Raw genomic sequence first — 20,022 nt, forward strand, 5'->3', positions numbered from 1 at the left:
ACACTCCCGGAAAAACTAAACATGACATGGATTCCTCACATTATCTTAAACTAAGCTCGTGCTAACTAGATTAGCATAACTATGTAGCTTCAAGCTAACATCAGGGTAATAGCACAGAGACTAAATCTCTTCTAGAGATGTGCAGCCATGTGACAATATTTTTTAAGAGGAATGAATAATTAGGAAACTGGCATAGTAATATTGGTTGTCCATGCAGGTCTGGAAAGACATTTCAAACCTCCTGCTGTGACCTGTCAATCACCTGAGGTGGGATGACCAATTAGATTTCAGAGGTGGTGACCCCACGTTAGCTCCGCCCTGCAAGAACATTTTAGCTTTTTCTAAACTGAAAAACAAACTGGAAAAAGACAAACACATTAAAAATCAACCCATCTCTGCATTTGTCCGGTTTAACGCAGCAAAAAGCTGAAATCATACGATCAGCTTATATTTCTAGTAAGATTAAGTTAGGTATGAAAAAACTAAACTGGATCTTGTAATTTTTACTGCTGGAGATTCAGTGAAAGAAAATGAAACAAAATGTGATGATTGTAGAAAAGCAAGAGATTTATTGACAGGGAAATGTGAGGAATACAACAAGATGGCTTTGTTATTCCCGTCTTACTCCGTCTATTCCTTTTACTCTACTGGGAATAAAAATGTGCCAATGAGACAGAATCTGACAGCACTGCAACCATAACTTGTAAAGTTGAAGGAGCTCCCCTCCTGGTTTTTCTGTCACCTCCAATTTTTTGGCTCAGCAGAAGCGAAGTAGCTCAGGATTCAACCAGCTGCAAGACAAGAGGAGGGGAAGAAGAAATGATTAGATCCTGATTGTCCTGAACATCTGCTTTTGTTTCAATGAAAAACAGCCTGACAGAACAGATGTATTATTAAAAGAGGAGTTTTATGGTCAACATGCAACAAGCACTGAAGAGATTGATGAGAAGTCAAAGATGAATCCATCACAGCTCAGTATCACAGGAAGATACTGAAGATGTGCCGGCTTTCCTCAGAACTCCCACTGCTGCAGTAAATGCCAATCTTATCAGTGCGTGGAACAAAACACACTCAGAACTGAATGAAAACTGGATTAGAAACAGAACAATTAGCCACCTTCCTCAGACAAAGACTGATGCTGCAGGAATTCTTCGTTTCTACAGAAGATTCACACGATATCACCCTTCAACTAACAACAAAACAGCTGGAGAGCTGCAGAAACACAAGTCTGAATCCAACACAGCCTTTTCTCAGAGTAGCCGACGTCCCTCAGTTTGTCTCTCTGATCCGTCAAACTTTGATGTGTCTTTTCAAGCTGAGAGAATAAGATCTGAACATAAACTACACAAAACTTCACTCACAGTTTAACTTCCTGACCTCTGGAAATGATGAATTATCTTACAAATAAACTTAATGATAAACACAGAAAACTTAAGTTTTCTTACTTTATATACATATAATTCTTGAAATGCTGAAAAATAAATTAACTTATTTTAACACAAAGAAAAACTCAGTGATTCGTCATCTTCTCCAGGTTGTACACGACCCACCTTCACTCTTCATTGTAGGTGGAAGACACAGCAACGTTTCTGGGTCAACATGTCACACCAGAACTGCGTCTTCGGCTGTGTTCAAATTCCTGAAGGAAACAACGGTTAGACAGCAATGGATGGAGTTTGTTTTTGGGAGCCAGCCAGAGTTGCACCAATGTTTGCATTTGTGACCGGCACCTCTCCAAAAACTGCTGGATGAATAAGAACCGGTACAACGAAGGATTTGCTACCAGGCTCTGGCTGAAAGGAGGGTCTGTTCCCACAATCAAGGACCGTGTTTCCGATCCTGAGCCACAAGCTGTAAGTAAACCTGTATAAGCTGTCTGGTCTCTTTCATAGCATTCGTTTTGTGTCTAACTATGGGGAACGAAGCTCAAATGTCATTACGCCAGCCCTGAGTGGCTGGCACTGGTGACGTACGTATACGTCCGGTGGAGCGCCGAGCCCTGATGTATAGGGCTGACATCGCATCAGTCATTCAAAAACCTCTTCTCACTTCTCACAGAAGCCTTCTGAAAATTGTATCCTGGGCACTAAGCTAAACTGTCCACCGACTGGGTGCACAACTCGGGCCCCGGCCACTTGTTCCCATCAATACAGTTGCTGATAGGCTCATGAGGAGTAGCAATACTTTTCAGCAGCTTATACAGGGGCACAGTAGCAATACTTCCACCGAAAAGAAATAGCAATATTTCTCCAAACGAAGTGGCAACACTTTGCTAACAGGTAGCAATACCAAAAGGAGTAGCTCCACTGTCATGTACTTCTTACGGCTAATCAGGGAATAACTCCCCAATGGATTACGTTTTAAGCTACACAAGCTTCAAAGAGGGCTAAGTAGCAGGCTAGCTCTGACAGCATCATAGCTAAACATGGCTACAGCTGTTAACCCTGGTGTAAACCCCAAGCTTTGCCCCTACGGGAATAAAATATCCACATGGCACACCGATCCTGTGTGTGTGACGCGTCTAGGCTGAGCTCACGCCAAGGCTGCTACAGCCTCCATGGATGAGGGCATCCACTGCGCCGCCACAGGCTAGCTCGCCAGGCTATCCTGTCGGGTGGAGACCTAGTGATGTGTGAAGTGGCTGCCCCTGAAGTGGATAGGTGTGAGGACTTGGTAGCTACACCTGGTCCAAGCTGGGCAGATGTAGACTCCCAGCCAGACTCTGCCATGTTTCCTCTGCTCGAGATGGATGATGTGTGGGGGGACACTGCCACCTCTTGCACGGTCCTGGAAGGGGAGGGCTACGATGAGCAGAGTCAGCCGACTCGGAGCTCCTGTTATTGGATGACGATGAGGAGGAGTCTTCCCTCTACACCTGCGGAGCTGCAAAGCCGGTTGCAGGAATCGATGACAAGCCTACTATACCGTCTCCCCTGGATTTTGATATGCAGGACATGTGCATGCATGCAGCCACCCGGCTGAACATCCCGTGGCCTGCTGTTTAGGTGGAGGTTGCAAAATCTCAGTTTGACCGCAAGGAATTGCCTAAGGCTAAAAAGACAAGGGAAACAGAGATTGCCAATTTTCCCGGAACTGCTCGACGAGAACACAGCAACGTGGAAAACCAAACCATACAGCGAGACATTCCATCATGGAAGGCTCCCTGTTGCATTGTGAGGGGATGGACACACATGGCATACGCCAGATACCAACCATAGAGCCACTCATAGCAAACCATCTTCACCCGAAGGCTTTGCTGTCGTCTGCAGCCGCATCCCTCTCCTTCAAAGCAGACCACTTCCAGTCCGGCTGTGCTGTCTGCCAGAGCCCTTAATGCCTCTTCCATCCTCATGGCCTACGAAGTTGAACTAGAAGAGGATATGACGACTAAACCAGACACTCCCTCTGAGAGGAAATCTGTGTCGTAACTGACCACGTCCTCCGCCTCCATAGAGTGGCGATACAAGCCACGGGGAGAGCCATGGGCCTCATGGTTCTTCAGGAGAGGGTGCGCTGGCTGGGGCTCACCAAGCCAGTGCTTGAGGGCTTATGGAGAAGATCGATAAAAAGAATAGAGGGGTTTGTGAAAAATGCTGGACTGATTCCTGCCCTTGTGAACTTACATATTAAAATGTCCTCAAATGAGCAAATTAGAGCCACTTTAAACAAACACAGGACCTTTAAAGTTGGCATTCATGGTTTTTTCCTGATTATTTACACAAGCAGCAGTCAGAGGTTAATGGTCTGACAGATTCAAATTCATTTTTTTAGTTTGTTTGGTCCGCAACAGTTAAACTTGACAAACGGGTCCCGAAATACATCAACGGCGTCCCACAGAGTCAGTGGTGTTTACACTAGTGCTTGGTGGTACACCAGAAAATACCAAAAACCGGTTTTGTTCTTTTGTTAAATTAATTTTCAATTTTCGGTTCAAACATTAGGAATGTGGTGCAGCAGGAAGCTGTTTGAAGGGGAACTTTTTCACTACTGCACAACCAAGCACAGAGCAGAGCAGCTTTATTACTGGAGATGTTGAGCAGTGAAAATGGATGTTAAAAGTCCAGAAAGTGAAGGTGTAGCAGTGGGAGGAGGTGGTGAATCTGTTAAAATGACATGGACACAACAACTACTTACTGAAAAAAATGTCCAGATAAAGTTGTCACCAGAGGCAGCAACAGTAATTTACTGAACCACCTTAGCTAAAAACATGCTTAAGAGCACCAAGAATGCATAAAACTACGATTCGGTATCCGGGACTATCCCGGGCTGGACCGAGGCCAAACTGGACCTTCATATTGTAGGACGCTTAATATGGTGGCGCTGAAGAAAAAAATATCGCTGCTGGCTCTAAACAGAGTCATCTGCTGTAGTTTGTCCACAAGGGCTGGGTATCGTCACTAATTTCCTACATCAATTTGATTCACAAGTTTCCATTCCATTAAATCCGATTCGACATCGATTCATTTACAGCTAATTATGTAACACCAGATAAAATAAAAATCAGATAAATAACATCAGACTGTTTTACTGTTTGATAAAAGTTCGAAGTGTAAACATGTTCTAGAGGAAATGTGATTTTTATTGACCATATTGGATTTATTTTAAACTACGTGCGTGGTGACATCACTTCCTGTTGAACGCGACGGCGCCCGTTAGCATTAGCAGCTAATATGAGGGTTAGTTGCTAATGTGAGCGGTAATAAGTCACAAAAGACTTATAGATGGATGTAATCCACACTGGTGAATGAAAACATCTGAATGTGACATGATCTCGACAAGAGAAGCTGATTTTGGACGGAGGGAAACGCAGGAAACCAGTTGTGTCACGCGAGAGTAGCGTCAAGTTAACGGAAATCTATAAATCGATATTGGATTTATTTCTTTTTGATAGATTAAACTGTAGCCTTATTATCCACAAGACAAGATACATTTGTTCACAGATGCTCCAGATGTTACCGACAGCTGATTTGGTGTAGAATATGTTCTCATCACCTTAACATGTAAACCACATTACACATGGAAAATCATCTTAAGTAATGAATCATTAAAAAGGTTGGAAATTTAATTAAAGCAAAGACCACAAATGTAAAAGATGTCCCTTATTCTGTCATCATTAACTATGACTAAATGTAAAAAATCCAACGTCAAGTTTCTCCCTTCCTCATATAAAAGGATGGTCCAACATTCCCTACACCAACTGAAGCTGAATGGTGTTAAGGGAATTCAGGCAGGTCTTATTATGGCCTCCACTAACACTTCCAGGTTCAGTTAGGAAGCTTCAGAAGAAAAGAGGAGACTAAACACTAGTTTCTTTGAAGAAAGCTAGTGCTTTGGTTGTCTAAACCCAGAAAACTGTTTCTAAATAAAGCACTGGAGCAGCTTTAGTTAAAAATATCTGACTCCAGATATTGTTGGACAAACATGTGAAGCAGCTTTTTATCTGTGGTGAACTGACAGCTAATGAGTGAAGCTCAGAGCAGGTTGGTACGACGAAGTCTCTTACACATCATAATAAATACTGTTAGAAATGACTAATTTCAGCTGTTTAAAGTTGGTCCTGTTGCTCGTTTAGTTTGGGTTGAGTCATATTCAGTCACACCATCACACATGTAAACAAGAAACCAGCACCTCCCTCCACAACCTGGAAACTGCTCGGTTTAAGCTGCACAGAATCACCAACAGTTTGGTAAATATGAGCAATAATAAACCACAAGCTTCAGCAGCAAAAATAAAAAATAAATTCCAATAAATGCCCCAGAATACCTAAACTCCTCAGCTTGAAGAAGACCCCTCTCTGACCCAGAGGAACCCTCCATTCAGCATTTCATTTAACGGTTTCCACTTCCAGGGAAGAGACTTAATCTGAACTTAATAATCACAACATATCCAGCTGAGACATTCTTCAAGCCTCTTTTTCATTTCTCTCTCATGTGTGGTGAAGATGGCTTGTGTTTTTTTTCTACCACCACCTGCTGGTGAAACCATGCACTCTGATCTAAACCAGTCTGTGGAAACCTGACATTTTTCCACTGAAGGAACTTTTTTTATTAAAGCATTTTTTAAAATAAAAAAGCTAATTTCTACAGACATTACCAGGTAAAAAAAAACAAACAAAAAAAACCAAACAAAAAACTTGCCTTCATCTTCAAAGAGCACTTAGTGGAGGGGTAGGACTTTTCCGGTTCCCAATAAATCTTGGGGGGCGGGGCTATGTGCTAAAGAGCTGATTGGTGGGTCCAGCGTTGCAAACTTCTATTTATCACTTTTAAGTCGGCACTGCTGCAAACGTGTTTTACTTCTACAAACTTAATCAAAAAAAAAAAAAAAAAAAGGAGCTAAGAAAGGTGAACGAAGGACGAGGTTCAGGCTTTCTTTTAGCGTATTTGCTGAGGAAAACATTTAGGACCACAACAGCTGACTGCAGGTCAGCAAGCGGGATCAGACCAACCACCATCATATGAAACTTCAAAACAACTGTCTGCCATAAATTGCCCCTCAGGGACAAAATGTAGTTTTAATTGAATTTTTTTCTGTTGTGCAACTTAAGAAAATCTTTGCTTTATAGTTTCTACGAGCATGAGAACGGTCCTCCTCGCTGCCCCAGCAGCAGAGTTTCTGCTGGGACTTCCTCTCAGTGGTTCTACGTCCTGGTAAAATACAGTAAACACAGTCCGAACACAGGAAGTTTCGTTCATGCATGAAGTGGCGAATATTAAATACCAGGTGTAAATGGACTTAAGTCACCAAAAATGCCATTTTCCGTGCTTGGGTAAGTGGTAGCAGGAGGAAGAGGAGGAGGAAGAGGAGGAGCAGTATGGCTGGAAAGGAAAATGGTGATCCAGCCTTAAGACAAGAAACAAGACTTATGAAGAAAAGAGGGAAAATGATTGATTAAACAAGAGTAACCATGTCTAGCGACGGCAAACAATATGCAACAATTAATATTTCTGCTTGGTTTCTATGGAAACGTGCAGATGGTCTTTTCAAAAAGTCAGAACATCTTTTTCCTCTTCAGTCAGAGGCAGCAACTCCGTTCCGATCAATCAGTCCTACTTCAGATCCTCACTCAACTAGAGGAAAAACAAAAATATAATCTATGGCCGGCGGTCAGGCTGCTTGAATCCCGCCATTTTCCTAGAATACCACTAAAGTCGCATCTTGTTGCCACTCTGACACGACAACTCTTGAATAATCTCCTCACTGAGGAAGAAAGAGCCAGCTGAAGGGAGACAGGTGGGAATAGAGTGTAAAGGAAGAGCGCTCGGTCTTTACAGGCGGTGGCGCGAGCCGGGATGTCTGTGGTGGCGGAGAAGGCGGCTACGATGGAGGCAAAGACGACGTTTGGGTTCTGGGCGGCGTCGACGGCCGTGTGGAGGCCCTTGGCGCTGTAGTACTGCACCAGAGGGGCCGTCTGCCGGTGGTAGGCGTCCAGGCGGGAAAGCAGCGTCGTCTCGTTGTCGTCGCTGCGGCGGATGAGCGGCTCACCCGTAACCTGAGCGCAGACAAAAGGAGAGAGAAGTAGTAAGATGACACAACAGGAAAGAAGATGAGGTTACCTAGGAGATAAAAACAGGTTCAATGTTTCATGGATAAAATTAGGTCACTTCTTTAGGTCCGCTACAATGACCTCATCTTGGTTTCATTCGCCGACACTTTATCCCTCCGTTCTCTCAAACTGCTGCTGTTCTTGTCTAAGCTGGATGTTGTACGTCATTGTTTCCAGACAGAAGCTGCACATGTACACAAAGAATAAAACACATTAAAAGGTTGGATCTGTATCAGCGGCAGTTCTGACTTTGCTGAGATGAGGTGTAGATACATTTTAAATTTGGTGAAAGAAAAGCATGAAATGGCCAAATTCTGTTGCGTGTGCAGCAGAAATTTATGTACATTTGATCCCAGAACCAGAGTCCTGTTGCACTGTACTGCTCACATAAGTCCTCGATTCATGAGCAGAGATGTCGTTTCTGCTTTATAGATGCACATCAAACAAGTAGCAATAATCCAACATTAATGTAGTGAAGACCATAAGAGAAATGTGAGAAATTATTGAACATGATTAGCTATTTCCTGACCTCAGCAGAACAAAGCTGCATGTATTTTAACATTTAGGTTGAAGTGAAAACACAGACGAAGCAGCAGAAGACCATGTAGCTCTGCTGCTTTGGAATTGGGTTTGTAGTTAACGCTCTGAAGCGAGGACATCTCATTTTCTTTAACATTTCTCACTTCGCCTCTTCGCCCCTCAAGTCTACCCTCCATCTCTGGTGGAAAGGAATGAACGAGCCCATTTACAGCACAACAAAAATCTGATCGCTACCCGATTTCTGGGGTTACCAGATTATTCAAGTGGTCATGCAGACAGCATAATCTGATATGCTTTATTAGATAACTGTCATTATCCGGTTATGAGAAATTGGATTAACAGATTTCTCCCAAAAACTCCCATTTAATTTTGTGGATGTAGCTCAAGCAGCAACCTCTGCCGGTGAAATGTGAAGCTTATGCGAAGTGCAAAAAATTGCAGTTCCCCCCTCATCCACTAGGGGCTGGCTCCAAAACAAAGCTAACACTGTGGGCACCACCATGTTCAACAGAGACCGGATGTTTGTATGTATAGATTTTAATAATGTTATTACTAATTGTGTCTTTGCTTTATCACCTTTTGATTAGTTTTAGCTTATTAATTATTTTAAGATTTTAAGACCAATGGATATTTATATTCCTGTTTTCTGGTTATGTTGTTTTACTTTGTGATTTTGTTGCTTTGTCTCTATGGTGTGTAGACTGTATTAATGTCATGATTTGTTTGTTTTATCACAGTTTTATCTCACTGATGAATATTTTTAAATTGAAGCTGGATAATTGTTTTTTAATTAGTTTTCTTTTTCCTTACTCCAGAGAGCCTGGCCAAGGACAACAGATGAAAACCAGCCCTTTGGCTAAATCTGGAATATTTACAAGTGTTCCTTTGTTTTTAATATGCTCTGTCCCTGTCTTATAAACAAGTAAAGTAAAAGAACGACGGCTCAGAGAGAGATCACACAACTTTTAAAAGGCAAATGCTTGACAGGAACAACCGGGCGCTTCTTAAGGTGAATTACAGAAGTAGATCCTTCGCCACTGCTGCAGACACATTTAGCATCTTAGCGAGTTTTCAGACCCCTCTAGCAACTCTGAAAAAAAGAGACTAGCATCAAATCTTGTGACTATCAGGCGTTACTGACTGGTGACAGACGTCTTACTCTTCTCGATGATGCCCCTGCCTTTGAGCAACAGTACTGAACAACAGCTGGTTCTGTAGGAAGATTCACTTTGTAAAAGGTGGAAGAAGGTTTGTCAGGCCCCAGGTTAAAATGTCAAACAGAGATAACCTAACACCCTTCAGTAAATGACAGACCAAACACATTTAGAACATAATACATCCTCAGAGGGGAAAGGAAAATGGGAACATGAATCTAAAGAAGGATGGAATCAGATAAGTGTGCAGGTCTAATGTAAAAAATAAAACAAAAAAAAAAAAAGATACTCAGACAGTTTCCAGTCTTTCTCTATTAGTCATTTCTGTTTTTCTACCATATGTCTGTTTTCTACATGAAACTGGGTCAGCAGCTTTTTAAAAGTCTGTTTCAGTGGTCCTGAAGCGCTGGGGCAGCGTGTACGCCTGGCAACACCACAGCAAAGCGTTTACACTGAAACCATATTAACCACAAGCAGGCTGGTGAAGACTTTCCACACTGCTGGTGGTTTTATGTAGGAGGCAGTAAAGCTAGAAACGGGCTTTCATAGGCTGAAAGTGAAACTACTTACATCATCCTTCATGGGCTCTTTGGGGGGGTTAAACTCCTCGTGGTAGGAGCGACCGCTGGGCTGATGAATTAGTCTGGGGAGACGGAGGGAAGATGGTGTCAAGCCACAGTTAGATGAGAGGACGACAACAGAGGAAGGTTTCACAGCAACAGTGACTCACTGACTACTTTACTGTCCTTTTCACATCCCACATGATGCCCTTGTCCTACTTGAGCCTGAAAAGGCAGCAGCCGGCATCGTCCCCCTCACAAAGGACCCCCACAGATAAAAAGATTTATCTTCCACATATTTATTTTTTAAAGTGTGAAAAAGGGGGCAGCAATAAAAGATTTGATAACACTTTAAATAAACATCTGCTGGTTGAATTTGTAGGTCAGAGCCAACACACAACATGAAATGTTTTAATATTCAGCTTATGGAGGCTGAAAAGCTGGTGAGACAGAAAGTTGTCTGGAGATCTTTTGGTGTAGGTGGATCAGGAAAACTGACGCAGAGATGGAGGTGGGTTATTAAAAGCCAATGCGACAAAACCAGCTGTCGATCTTTAACATCTGCGCTGTGGTTTTAATTACAGCTTCTATAAACAGACACTTTCATATGAGTATGTTGATATCTATTCTGGCTTCCAGGTGAAGTTCATTTGTAGTACAAGCTAAACTGATCACACACACCTGAGTGGAGTTTAGCAGGAAAAAGCTGCCTGTTGTCTGGAAAATTAGTTTTTCTTTTTTAGCTCAGCTTTAAAATTGCATTTAAACAATGAAACAGAAGTGGGTAGTACCACTTCAAACTCCCTACCACCATCCAGGAAAACACTTGATTCTACAAAAAGGGGAAAAAAAGATGCAGTTCTTTAGCTTCATTTTTCCCTGCATGTATAAAAAACATTATGTAGGCTGAACTGTGTTCATTACCAAAATATTTATCAGTGGAGATTTTAAGATGGAATATACGATAACGTGTTGCGCTGCATGCTAATTTAAAGCAACCGTACATCAGTTTCCAACCTTAAAACCGACTCGTTTTGATGGCACAACATTTATTATGCATGTTCCTGGAACCGTTGTTGCCCTGCAGATAACTCAAGTCACAGCTTTTTTCCAGCCCAGAGCGTCACATTAGAGCTGCCACAACGTCACACCAGCAACTGGATATCAACGCACCATGACTGACTCAGCACAAAAACCCTAGAGGACATTATCAACGGAGGCAAGGAGTCAACAAGAGTAAGCTAGACATCAAGCTCTGCACAAGTCTGAGTCAGGTGTGTTACAGCAGGGAAACTTCTAAAACCTGCAGGACGCCGGTCCCAGAGGACCAGGATTGAGGATCCCTGCTGTAAAGTGTCATGTACGGCAGTGATTTTAAACACCAGATCCAACATTTCCCTCAAGTCTGCATGTCCATATTCAGGAAGTAAAATTGATGTTTGTATGTACATTGGTTAACACACAGGAGCTGCATCAAAGTTGCTGTGATTGGACAAAATTTGCGTTCAGAGTTTTGATCCCAAATAAATTCCTGGAGGGACTGATCATCGCTAATGTTGATATACTGAAAATACATTTCTAGTGTGACATGAAGCAGAGGTGGAGCAACATCTTGAATAGTTTAAGACATTTTTTTAGTCCAGACAACCAAGTCTAAAACCCACTATTTGAATTAGGAATAAATATCTGACACTTGTTAACGGCTCTGCTGTGTTCACCTGCTAGCTCACATGCAGACAGGTTGCGAACACCAGTAGCACTAATGAGGAAAGACTGAAATTAAATAGTTTAGCTTTTGTTTTTCTTCTGTGCATGTCATCCTGGAGATTTAGAAAAGAGCCATAGCAGCTAAAACAGAACAAGCAGACATAGAGTAGCTTTGATATTTAGCACTTTAAAATCAGCTCAACTTTATTAAGGACTCAATCTGCAACCTTCCTGCAGCAGTATGTTTAAACCCCTTCAGGCCACCTTCTCTGTTAATGGCACGTTTTCATGCTCCACTTCTCTCCAACATTATCTCCCTGCTGCAGACGCTTCTGTCCACATGAATCAATCTACCTGTCCTGATGGATTTAAGATGCAGACAGAATAAGGAGCCTCTTGGTAAAAAGTGAAGGACAAACATGAACAATCATAAACCGCCACCGTCCACAGCCTACATGCCTGATTGGATCATCTGTTCTTTAATGAGGGGTTCTCTCTTACCTGCCACAGATCCTACGGACCAGCAGAGAATCATTGACTGCAAACTCGATGACAGAGTCCAGCTTCTCGTCTCTCTTTTCCAACAAGCCGTCCAGCTGAAGGACAAAGAGGATGTTACACATGCAGCGTGATTCACATTTATGAGCTCAAAACTCTGCCAGAGTCAGGTCTGTTTCTGTAATTTACTACATTAAGAATAACTGAGCATATTTTAGCAAAAAAGGTTGCTGGTTTTCTGAGCTGTCTGTCCTCACGGAAGCTTTTTTCAGTTCTGAATTCTACATTTTTATTCTGTTAAATGGAATGTTTGTGCGTAAGGTGAAAAGTAAACTTGAAGGAGGGTTTCAGTTTCAGAGAAAATTGGGCGTTGGATTAGTTTCCATTAACTGGTTAGGAAACTAAAACAAAAACTAGACTGCACAGTGTCGTCAACAGGTGGTGGTACGTCTGTTAAACATGGTTGGAACAAACAGTGGACGACTGGAAGAACTCGGAACAAAACTAAAAGCACAAATCACCACTGAAAATGACTACGGAGCATCTTGGACTGAAGTACAAAGTTCAATGAGCATATCTGATCGCAGGAATGATCTTACGCTTGGATCCACATGTGCTTCATGAAACGTTCGTATCTGACTGATCCCAGCGTACGAATGATCGGGCCTTAATAAACGCGGCGGATGAAATCCATCATTATTTATTTAAGTTATGCCCTTCATTATTCGTGGTGCAGAGGCCTCGCCCAGTGAGGTCAAACCATGGAGAGGAGCCGCTCTGCCAAAGGAAGAAACTTTTAGGAGGTTGAGATGGAAAGCCTAATTTATGAGGTGGAAAAGAATAGAGAGGTGCCGTTTGGAAGCCTAAAAACCGGAGCCGAAGGCGTGAACTAAAAACGTTACATGGAAGAGGCTTCTGCTCCTCTGGCTGTGCCGGGGCATCCGAAGGCTCCATTAGCCAGAGCATGGTGTGCAGGGCTTCACAGGACAGAATCATGTCTCAGACTTTCTCCGGAGAGAACAGCAGCTTCCCCCTACTGGTCCGACACACATCCACCTGCCCTTCAGCAACCCCAAGCAGCCTCCACCGTGGCATGTGTGCACGCACTGTTGAACCTGCGCTCCTGCTCTGTGGCAGGTGATGGTGATGAGATGCTATTTTCAGGGTCTGCTGTGCTGTACGGCTAATCCACACTGACTAATCCAAACTTCCATACCCCACCTCAGACCTGTCGTGAGGTTTGATCTTACACTACACTCACGTCCAAACTGATAAATGCCAAACTTTGTGTGGTCGTGCACACACACGTCCGTCATAAATTCACTTGATAAATGAGGGCCCTTGTGTGCTGAGATTTCAAATGTTTGTGGAAAGAAAACTGTGTTTATTCATTTTGGAATAAAGTCTTTTAAGAAGGGGAAAAGTTTCCATTAATGCTGCTTTCTAGAACATGACGATGAGTTCACTGGACTCCAACGACCTCCACAGCCACCAGATCTCAGTCCAGTAGAGCAGCTTTGGGATGTGGTGGAACGGGAGATTCTCATCATGGATGCAGCCGACAAACCTACAGCAACGACTATTCGATTTAGTTTTAAATCTTGCATGAGGTTGTTATGCAAGTCCAACGTTCCTCCTCTTTAAGTGTTGAGAATTGTAGACGTACTTCTGTGGTACGCAAGGTCCGCTTTACAAATCTCACATGTATTTAATTTATTTTGTAAGTTTAACATGATGTTATTTCAGACTTTTGACATCTTCTGCCGTCGTTTTGCTACCTGGTCCGCCGCCATATTTTTCCCCTGGAGGACTTTAGTGTGCATGTGCAGCTCTCAGCAGAGAAAGAGAAGAAGACGATGTCTCACTCTGTAGGTTTGTTTTTGCCGACAATAGTCGACGGGTAAATTTACTGTCAACAATTTTTATTGTGGACGTCGACTAATTGTTGTAGCCTTAATGTCAATATGGAGCAAACCCTCTGAGGAAGGTTTCATCACCTTATTGGAGCCATGACACCAAGAATTAAGGCAGTTCTGGAGGAAAAAGGGATCCAACCCAGTACTAGAGGTGGACCGGAGAAAGTGGATGGTAAGTGTAAATAGGAAGGTGGATAAAATGGTTGTGGGTACAAAGTATTTAACAAACCAGGATGTTTCTTGGAAAAAAAACTAAACACATTACACCTAAACTACCTACCCTAAAGCTGGTTAAGAAATGCCATATTTCACACTGTTAAACTCCCTTTCACTACATTTAATCTCCTCAGAGTTGATTTATTTAGCTGATGTGAAAGCAAGTAAAAGCAATAAATTAAATCCTCACCATCTCTGCTTGTTTTACTGTTCGGGGAAATCCGTCCAATAGAAACCCGTTCCTGCAGGGAGGAGTGTCCAGGTTCTTCTCTATCAGCTCCACAACCATCTCATCACTGACCTGCAAGACAAAAGAAACCTAACTCACCACTTCATCCTGCAGCTTTACCTGACACTGATGTGATCATGTGCAGGCCCAGATTTTCAACCTTCTTACTTCTTGCTCATGACAGCACTAAAGTCTTTTTAAAGCAAACTTGAAGACTAGAGGACATTGTGAAGACCTCAGGGAAAAACAACAAGAAAAAAACACGAGACATCACAAGAGATGGAGCATAAAGAGCTGTAAACAGTCTCAGCTGGGACAAAGAGGAAAGAAAAACAAAGCAAAGGAACAGAAGTGTTACCAGCTTGCCAGAATCCATCGTCTCCTTCAGCCTCTTGCCGAGCTCGGAGCCTGAAGCCACCATGGCTCTCAGCATGTCTCCAGTGGCCAGGTGGCAAACACAGTACTTCTCTGCTAACCGAGGGGCCTGCAAAAGGCAGAGGACAACCATGTTTAAAATGTCTGCAGTTAACATTCACAACCATTTAAACTTTTATGTTCCCAGTTCTGTACAGAAAATCCTCGACAAAAACTCAATAGTTTGTGCACTTTGACAGAGACCAGCAGACATGTATCTGGTTGAAGCTACACAAAATCTTTTTATTTTCAAAACTATATTGTTATAAAACTGCATGTTAAGCCAGCTCTTACATAATTTAGCAGCCATAGGCCCCAGAGGTTTTCCTTCACCAAAAATAGTGTCTGAAAACAGTTTAATGTACAAGTAAATGTGTGAAAACAAGCTGATTAAATCCATTCGTTGTCAGTAGTATGGGGTTTCTCTGAGCTCTGATGAATTCTCATCCAGTAATGCTGGAACAAGCCTGGAAGTTGAGACCACTTACAGGGATGTCACATCCTGGACTCAGTGCCGGCCCACTCTCTCTGATCACAACTTTATAAGATCATTTAGATAGTTTATCATGCGAGGTGTCAGCTGTCCTATGGTCAGGTTCACCTCTTCACCACAAAGAGATGATGAAGATCGATCTGCTCCGGTCCACAATGACGTACCAAAAATAAACTACAAGGACTGTATGTATGATCATGGTCTCAAAAGAAAGCAGAGACGTGAGGTTACTACAGACAGATCAGAATCACAATACGTGTTGCTGTGCTGGGAGTAAATTCAACTTGGAACATTAGAAACTTAACTTTTTTTTTATCGCCACCTGGGGGGAAAAGACCCACTATATTCAAAGTAAAAATAACCTTTGACTCATAAAGCTAGCAGCACAATTAATTTAGGAACCGGTAAAGTGATGTTTAAAACACAGAAGCTAAAAAAGGTGAAGCTGAGCAGTTTACTGATGTTTTAGGTATGTCCAGGCAGAAGCACCTTAATGTGCTCAAATGTACCATTTACCCTTTCTCAGGTACCAGACTAGAAAACTAATTATACTTCACGTGTTGTTCACGAAGGAGTTTAAAAGAATGTGTTCATAGAACAAAATCAGTTTTTCTGTGAACGTTGAACTGAACCAAACGCATCTGCATTCTGCAAATAAAGAACTTAAACGAAGTTATTTAGATTATGAGTCACTGCCTACATTTCCCCAACAACTACTTCACACCACGTTACCCACGATGCACTGCACACTCAAGCACAGCAAACCAGAAATGCTCCGTGGCAACACTGCTGCAGTTCTGCAAATGAAAAGAAGCGCAGCAGATGCAGCGTGCACATCAGTAGCCTGGTGTGCTTATGATTCTTTATGGGAAAAAGGTTTTGTCCTCTCCCACACATCTGTGCATATCCACTTACTGTAATAAAAGTTAAGGTCTAGCATAAATGATTTTAGACACAAAATTTTTATTTCCTCAAGTCCAGTCAAAACTGAAATGATGAACTCTGAACGTGAACTTTAAACACTACTTCACTGATAAAAAGATAGCAACCCACTGGCTGACGTTCATGATCAACACCTCTAATAGACCAATCACAGTCCAGGAAATGAAGGAAACTGCAGTGTGAACTGCACACGGCCCTGAAGTGACCTGCATGCGCAGAAGAAGGCATGTTGTTACACGTATGACAAGCTGTGCTTACAAAAGGTAAATACGGATGTTAAACTTGTTTGTGTGTATGAGTTTTAAGTTATTGTGCAATTAGAGTCGGAAAAAAATGTTTAAACACTGTCCTGTCCATTTTTTTTTTTAAATAAGGCTCTGTTCACACTGCAAGCTGAAGTGACTCAAATCAGACTTCTTTGCCCTCATGTGGCTCAACTCTGACCTTTTTATTGAGTTTGAACAGCACAAATCTGATTTTTCAAATCTGACCCAGGCCATTTTCACATGTGGTACAAAATCGGATAAATATCCAACTTTTGTCAAGTTGCATTTGATCCGAGTTTCACACTTTTGAAGCGTGACAGACGTCTCAATTCTGAACCAGATGTAAACAATGGACGGAAAATTTTATACATCAGCATTTTTTGCCTCCAACTGCACAACGTATTTAATTTCACACGTGCTGATAAGCATAGCATCCATATTTATTTCCATAAATACAGCGTGTTGACGTCACGTCTCCCTTTGTGCATACGGGCCGTAGATGGTTCGCAAAAAAGTGTGATAGAGGTTGCATTTAAACTATAATGTGAACAAACACACAAAAACAAAACAAAAAAACAAAAAAATATATTTCTGCACAAAAACCCCACATTTGAGCATAAAGACCTGCAGTATGAACGCAGCCAAACTGCAGTTATTTGGGACTGGACACTGAAATCTTTCCCACTGCACTCAAAATAAATGTTAGTGGGAATTTTTTAACCAGTGAAAAATGAATTCTAAACAAAAACTCAGCAAGTGTCAAATAAACATCAGAAACACTGAGAAAAGTTAGTTTCTGTTTACTTTGGGTATAAGTTTATCAACAGAAAACATGTCAGATAAACGGATATACACTAAAATTTACAAGGTAGCATTTGGACGGGAACAACATGAAATACTACAGATTATGGTAATAACATCTAGTTTGCAGGGGAAAAGCCAGCAACCACAGCAGCATCAAGAACCGGCCTGCTGCAAGAAGCCTGATCGTGGGAATCGAAGGCTGACTCGGGAGGAAGCTGCAATTCCCTTTAGAATGTCCAGACAACTCTGAGGCCGGATGTGGTGCTGTGGCCCGAAGAGGTGAAACAGATCATCCTCATAGAACTTACAGTCCCATGAGAAGAGGGATGTGAAGTGGCCTTCAAAAGGAAATGTGCTCAATACCAGGTCTTTCTGAATGGGTGTAAGGGAAAAGGATGGAAAGCATGACAGTTCCCAGTCGAGGTCGGCTGCAGAGGATTCCCTGCATAGCCATTATGGAGAACGCTCACAGCTGTAGGAGTAACAGGGAAAGAGAGGAAGACAGCAGCTCGAAGGATGGGGGAGGCAGCAGAGAGAGCCTCTTGTTTGTTATGGAACCGAAGAGGGGAGATAAGATGGAAACCAGAAAAAGATGGGCAGTGATCTGGCCACCAATGACGACCCACCATTGGGAGGGTGTTGTGGTCAGAGTCTAAACACCCAATGAACGATGGTGAAATCAATCAAGGCTACATCCACTCACGGTGAATGAGGAAGAAGCATCTTTAAGATGTATTTGTAACTTACATCTTTGACTTATTTTAATGTACTAGACATTTTCTAGATTAATCTCTCTCAGCCAGTAAAATATGTTGAGGATAGTTAAATATTCTAACCACATTAAACTTCTCACATTTTAAATCTTCAGTTCACAAAAGACAAAATAAAAAAAGAAAAACATGTTTAAGAAAGCTGAAGCAGAAATCTCTTGTATGTGTTACACAATGATGCTTGCTGCAGAGAAATGACCAGTAAAAGGTCACTGAGCCTTTAACAGTTTAGAAACAACTCAAGGTTTCAACACAAATCTGAATGACGGAAAAATACTCCAACAATGTTGCCCCAGGTTTAACATTAGAAGACCAGTAACTCTGGTTTTATTTCACCAGGAGATCCTGGTTGGCTTGAGTTTTCCCTACATTTGAAGCTCTGTTGCATTTTTATTTTTGACCACATCATGTCATTTTCCACTGGGAAAAAATAAAGTATTTTTCATTCATTTTATTTGCTGTGCATGGCTAAAGCTGTTCAGATCAAATACTCACTTTCAAGCTCTTTAGCACTGAACAAACTTTGGCTTTAGTTTATTAACTGGGTTTCTTTGTACGGTTACACATTTTCCATAATTCGTTTCATGGCCATATCTAAAAAATGAGACATGGCTCACGACTTCTGCACATACGGTATAAAACAAACTAATTTAAGATGTGAAATATTTAAGACAGGACAGCCCTGCAGCTGGTGATTAAAACCACCCAGACCCCAGCCTGTGGTCCTATTAAATTAAAAACTACTAATAAAATAATATTTCCATATTGTTTTGTTTTATAAAAGGAACAAAACCTTTTTCTTTTCACGTTATAACCTCAGAGTTGTAACATCTTGAAATATTCAACATGCCAATTTGTTTGTACCCTCCTTGTAATCAGATAAATATTACTACATACACTTAAAAAGTTTATTGGAGTATCTGCTCATTTGTCTGATAAATATATTTTAAGGTTTTTGTATCTTGTGTACAGCCCCATTACAGACTTTTTATGCAACACTTTACAAAAACTCAATATAACGGGCATGAGCTAGTTTAAAGTTGATATCTGATAACCTGGCTAGCTAAAACAGTTTAAATGTTGATCTTTTGATAAATAAAAACATTTTTAGTATATCAAGTTTTAAAGAAGTTATTAAAGTAACTTAATAATGACACTGACCAATAAAAGAACAAGAAATATAGTCCAGATGAACCAGTATACCGAGGGACAATCCTACTGATACTCTCTCTGATAACACCTGGGATTAGATACTGTCAGATAAGCTAACGTTAGCATTAGCTTTCACTTATATCGACCATGCGCCGCTTCTCCAAGCTAACGGCTAACAGCTAACATTAGCTCTGCTAGCTCCGCCGGTGGATCCGACTCTCACCTGAGTCCCCTTCCCGGCTCCGGGAGGTCCAAGCAGAATGGCACGGATGCCGTCATGCGCATCGGCTATAGCCTCCTTCAACTGCACGCTGGGGGCCATATCAGGAATGGAGGGGACACCAGGACAGAAACTTTACTGATCTGTCACTTATGTCCTGCTGACACTTCTGCCAAGTTGGCCAGGAAAGGAAAGGCCACCGCCTCCTTGTGACTACATGGGTTTAAACCCGCCCACTTCTCAGAGAACACTTACTTGATTGGTCGGCATTCTAATCAGCTAATGGTTGTGCAAATTGATTGGATGAAATCTCGCTTTGTAACGACTTACTTCTGAGCGTGGCTTAGGTTCAGTATGTTAAAAAATTTTTTCGTTACCCATTTCAGCTCAAAAAAGGCATCAACCATCAAAGATATTATTTTTGTTTGTAGTGCTCTAAAAATGTAACAGAGTTAAAAATTTATTTTCAGTATTTTCAGTAAATATGGATAGATTTGGATGAAATGTATGCAACAGAGTGCCCCAATTAAACCAATCTTATTAAATATTAAAGTATCACATTCTAGAGTTAATGATCACATGACAAGAGCTGTTT

General features: G+C 41.8%; 1 protein-coding gene across 1 annotated transcript; it reads right to left on the reverse strand.

Annotated features, from left to right (window-relative positions):
• Positions 1-543: 543 nt before the first annotated feature.
• Positions 544-19,623, reverse strand: ak2 (adenylate kinase 2). Its single transcript, XM_042011676.1, has 7 exons — positions 19,431-19,623; positions 14,725-14,850; positions 14,328-14,438; positions 12,009-12,103; positions 9,811-9,883; positions 7,273-7,492; positions 544-791 (listed from the first exon to the last, which is right to left on the reverse strand). Exons 1-7 carry the CDS (start codon positions 19,527-19,529, stop codon positions 784-786), a joined length of 732 nt encoding a protein of 243 aa, XP_041867610.1. The 5' UTR covers positions 19,530-19,623; the 3' UTR covers positions 544-783.
• Positions 19,624-20,022: the final 399 nt, after the last annotated feature.

Source organism: Melanotaenia boesemani, chromosome 17, assembly GCF_017639745.1.
Source record: "Melanotaenia boesemani isolate fMelBoe1 chromosome 17, fMelBoe1.pri, whole genome shotgun sequence".
Taxonomy (NCBI): domain Eukaryota; kingdom Metazoa; phylum Chordata; class Actinopteri; order Atheriniformes; family Melanotaeniidae; genus Melanotaenia; species Melanotaenia boesemani.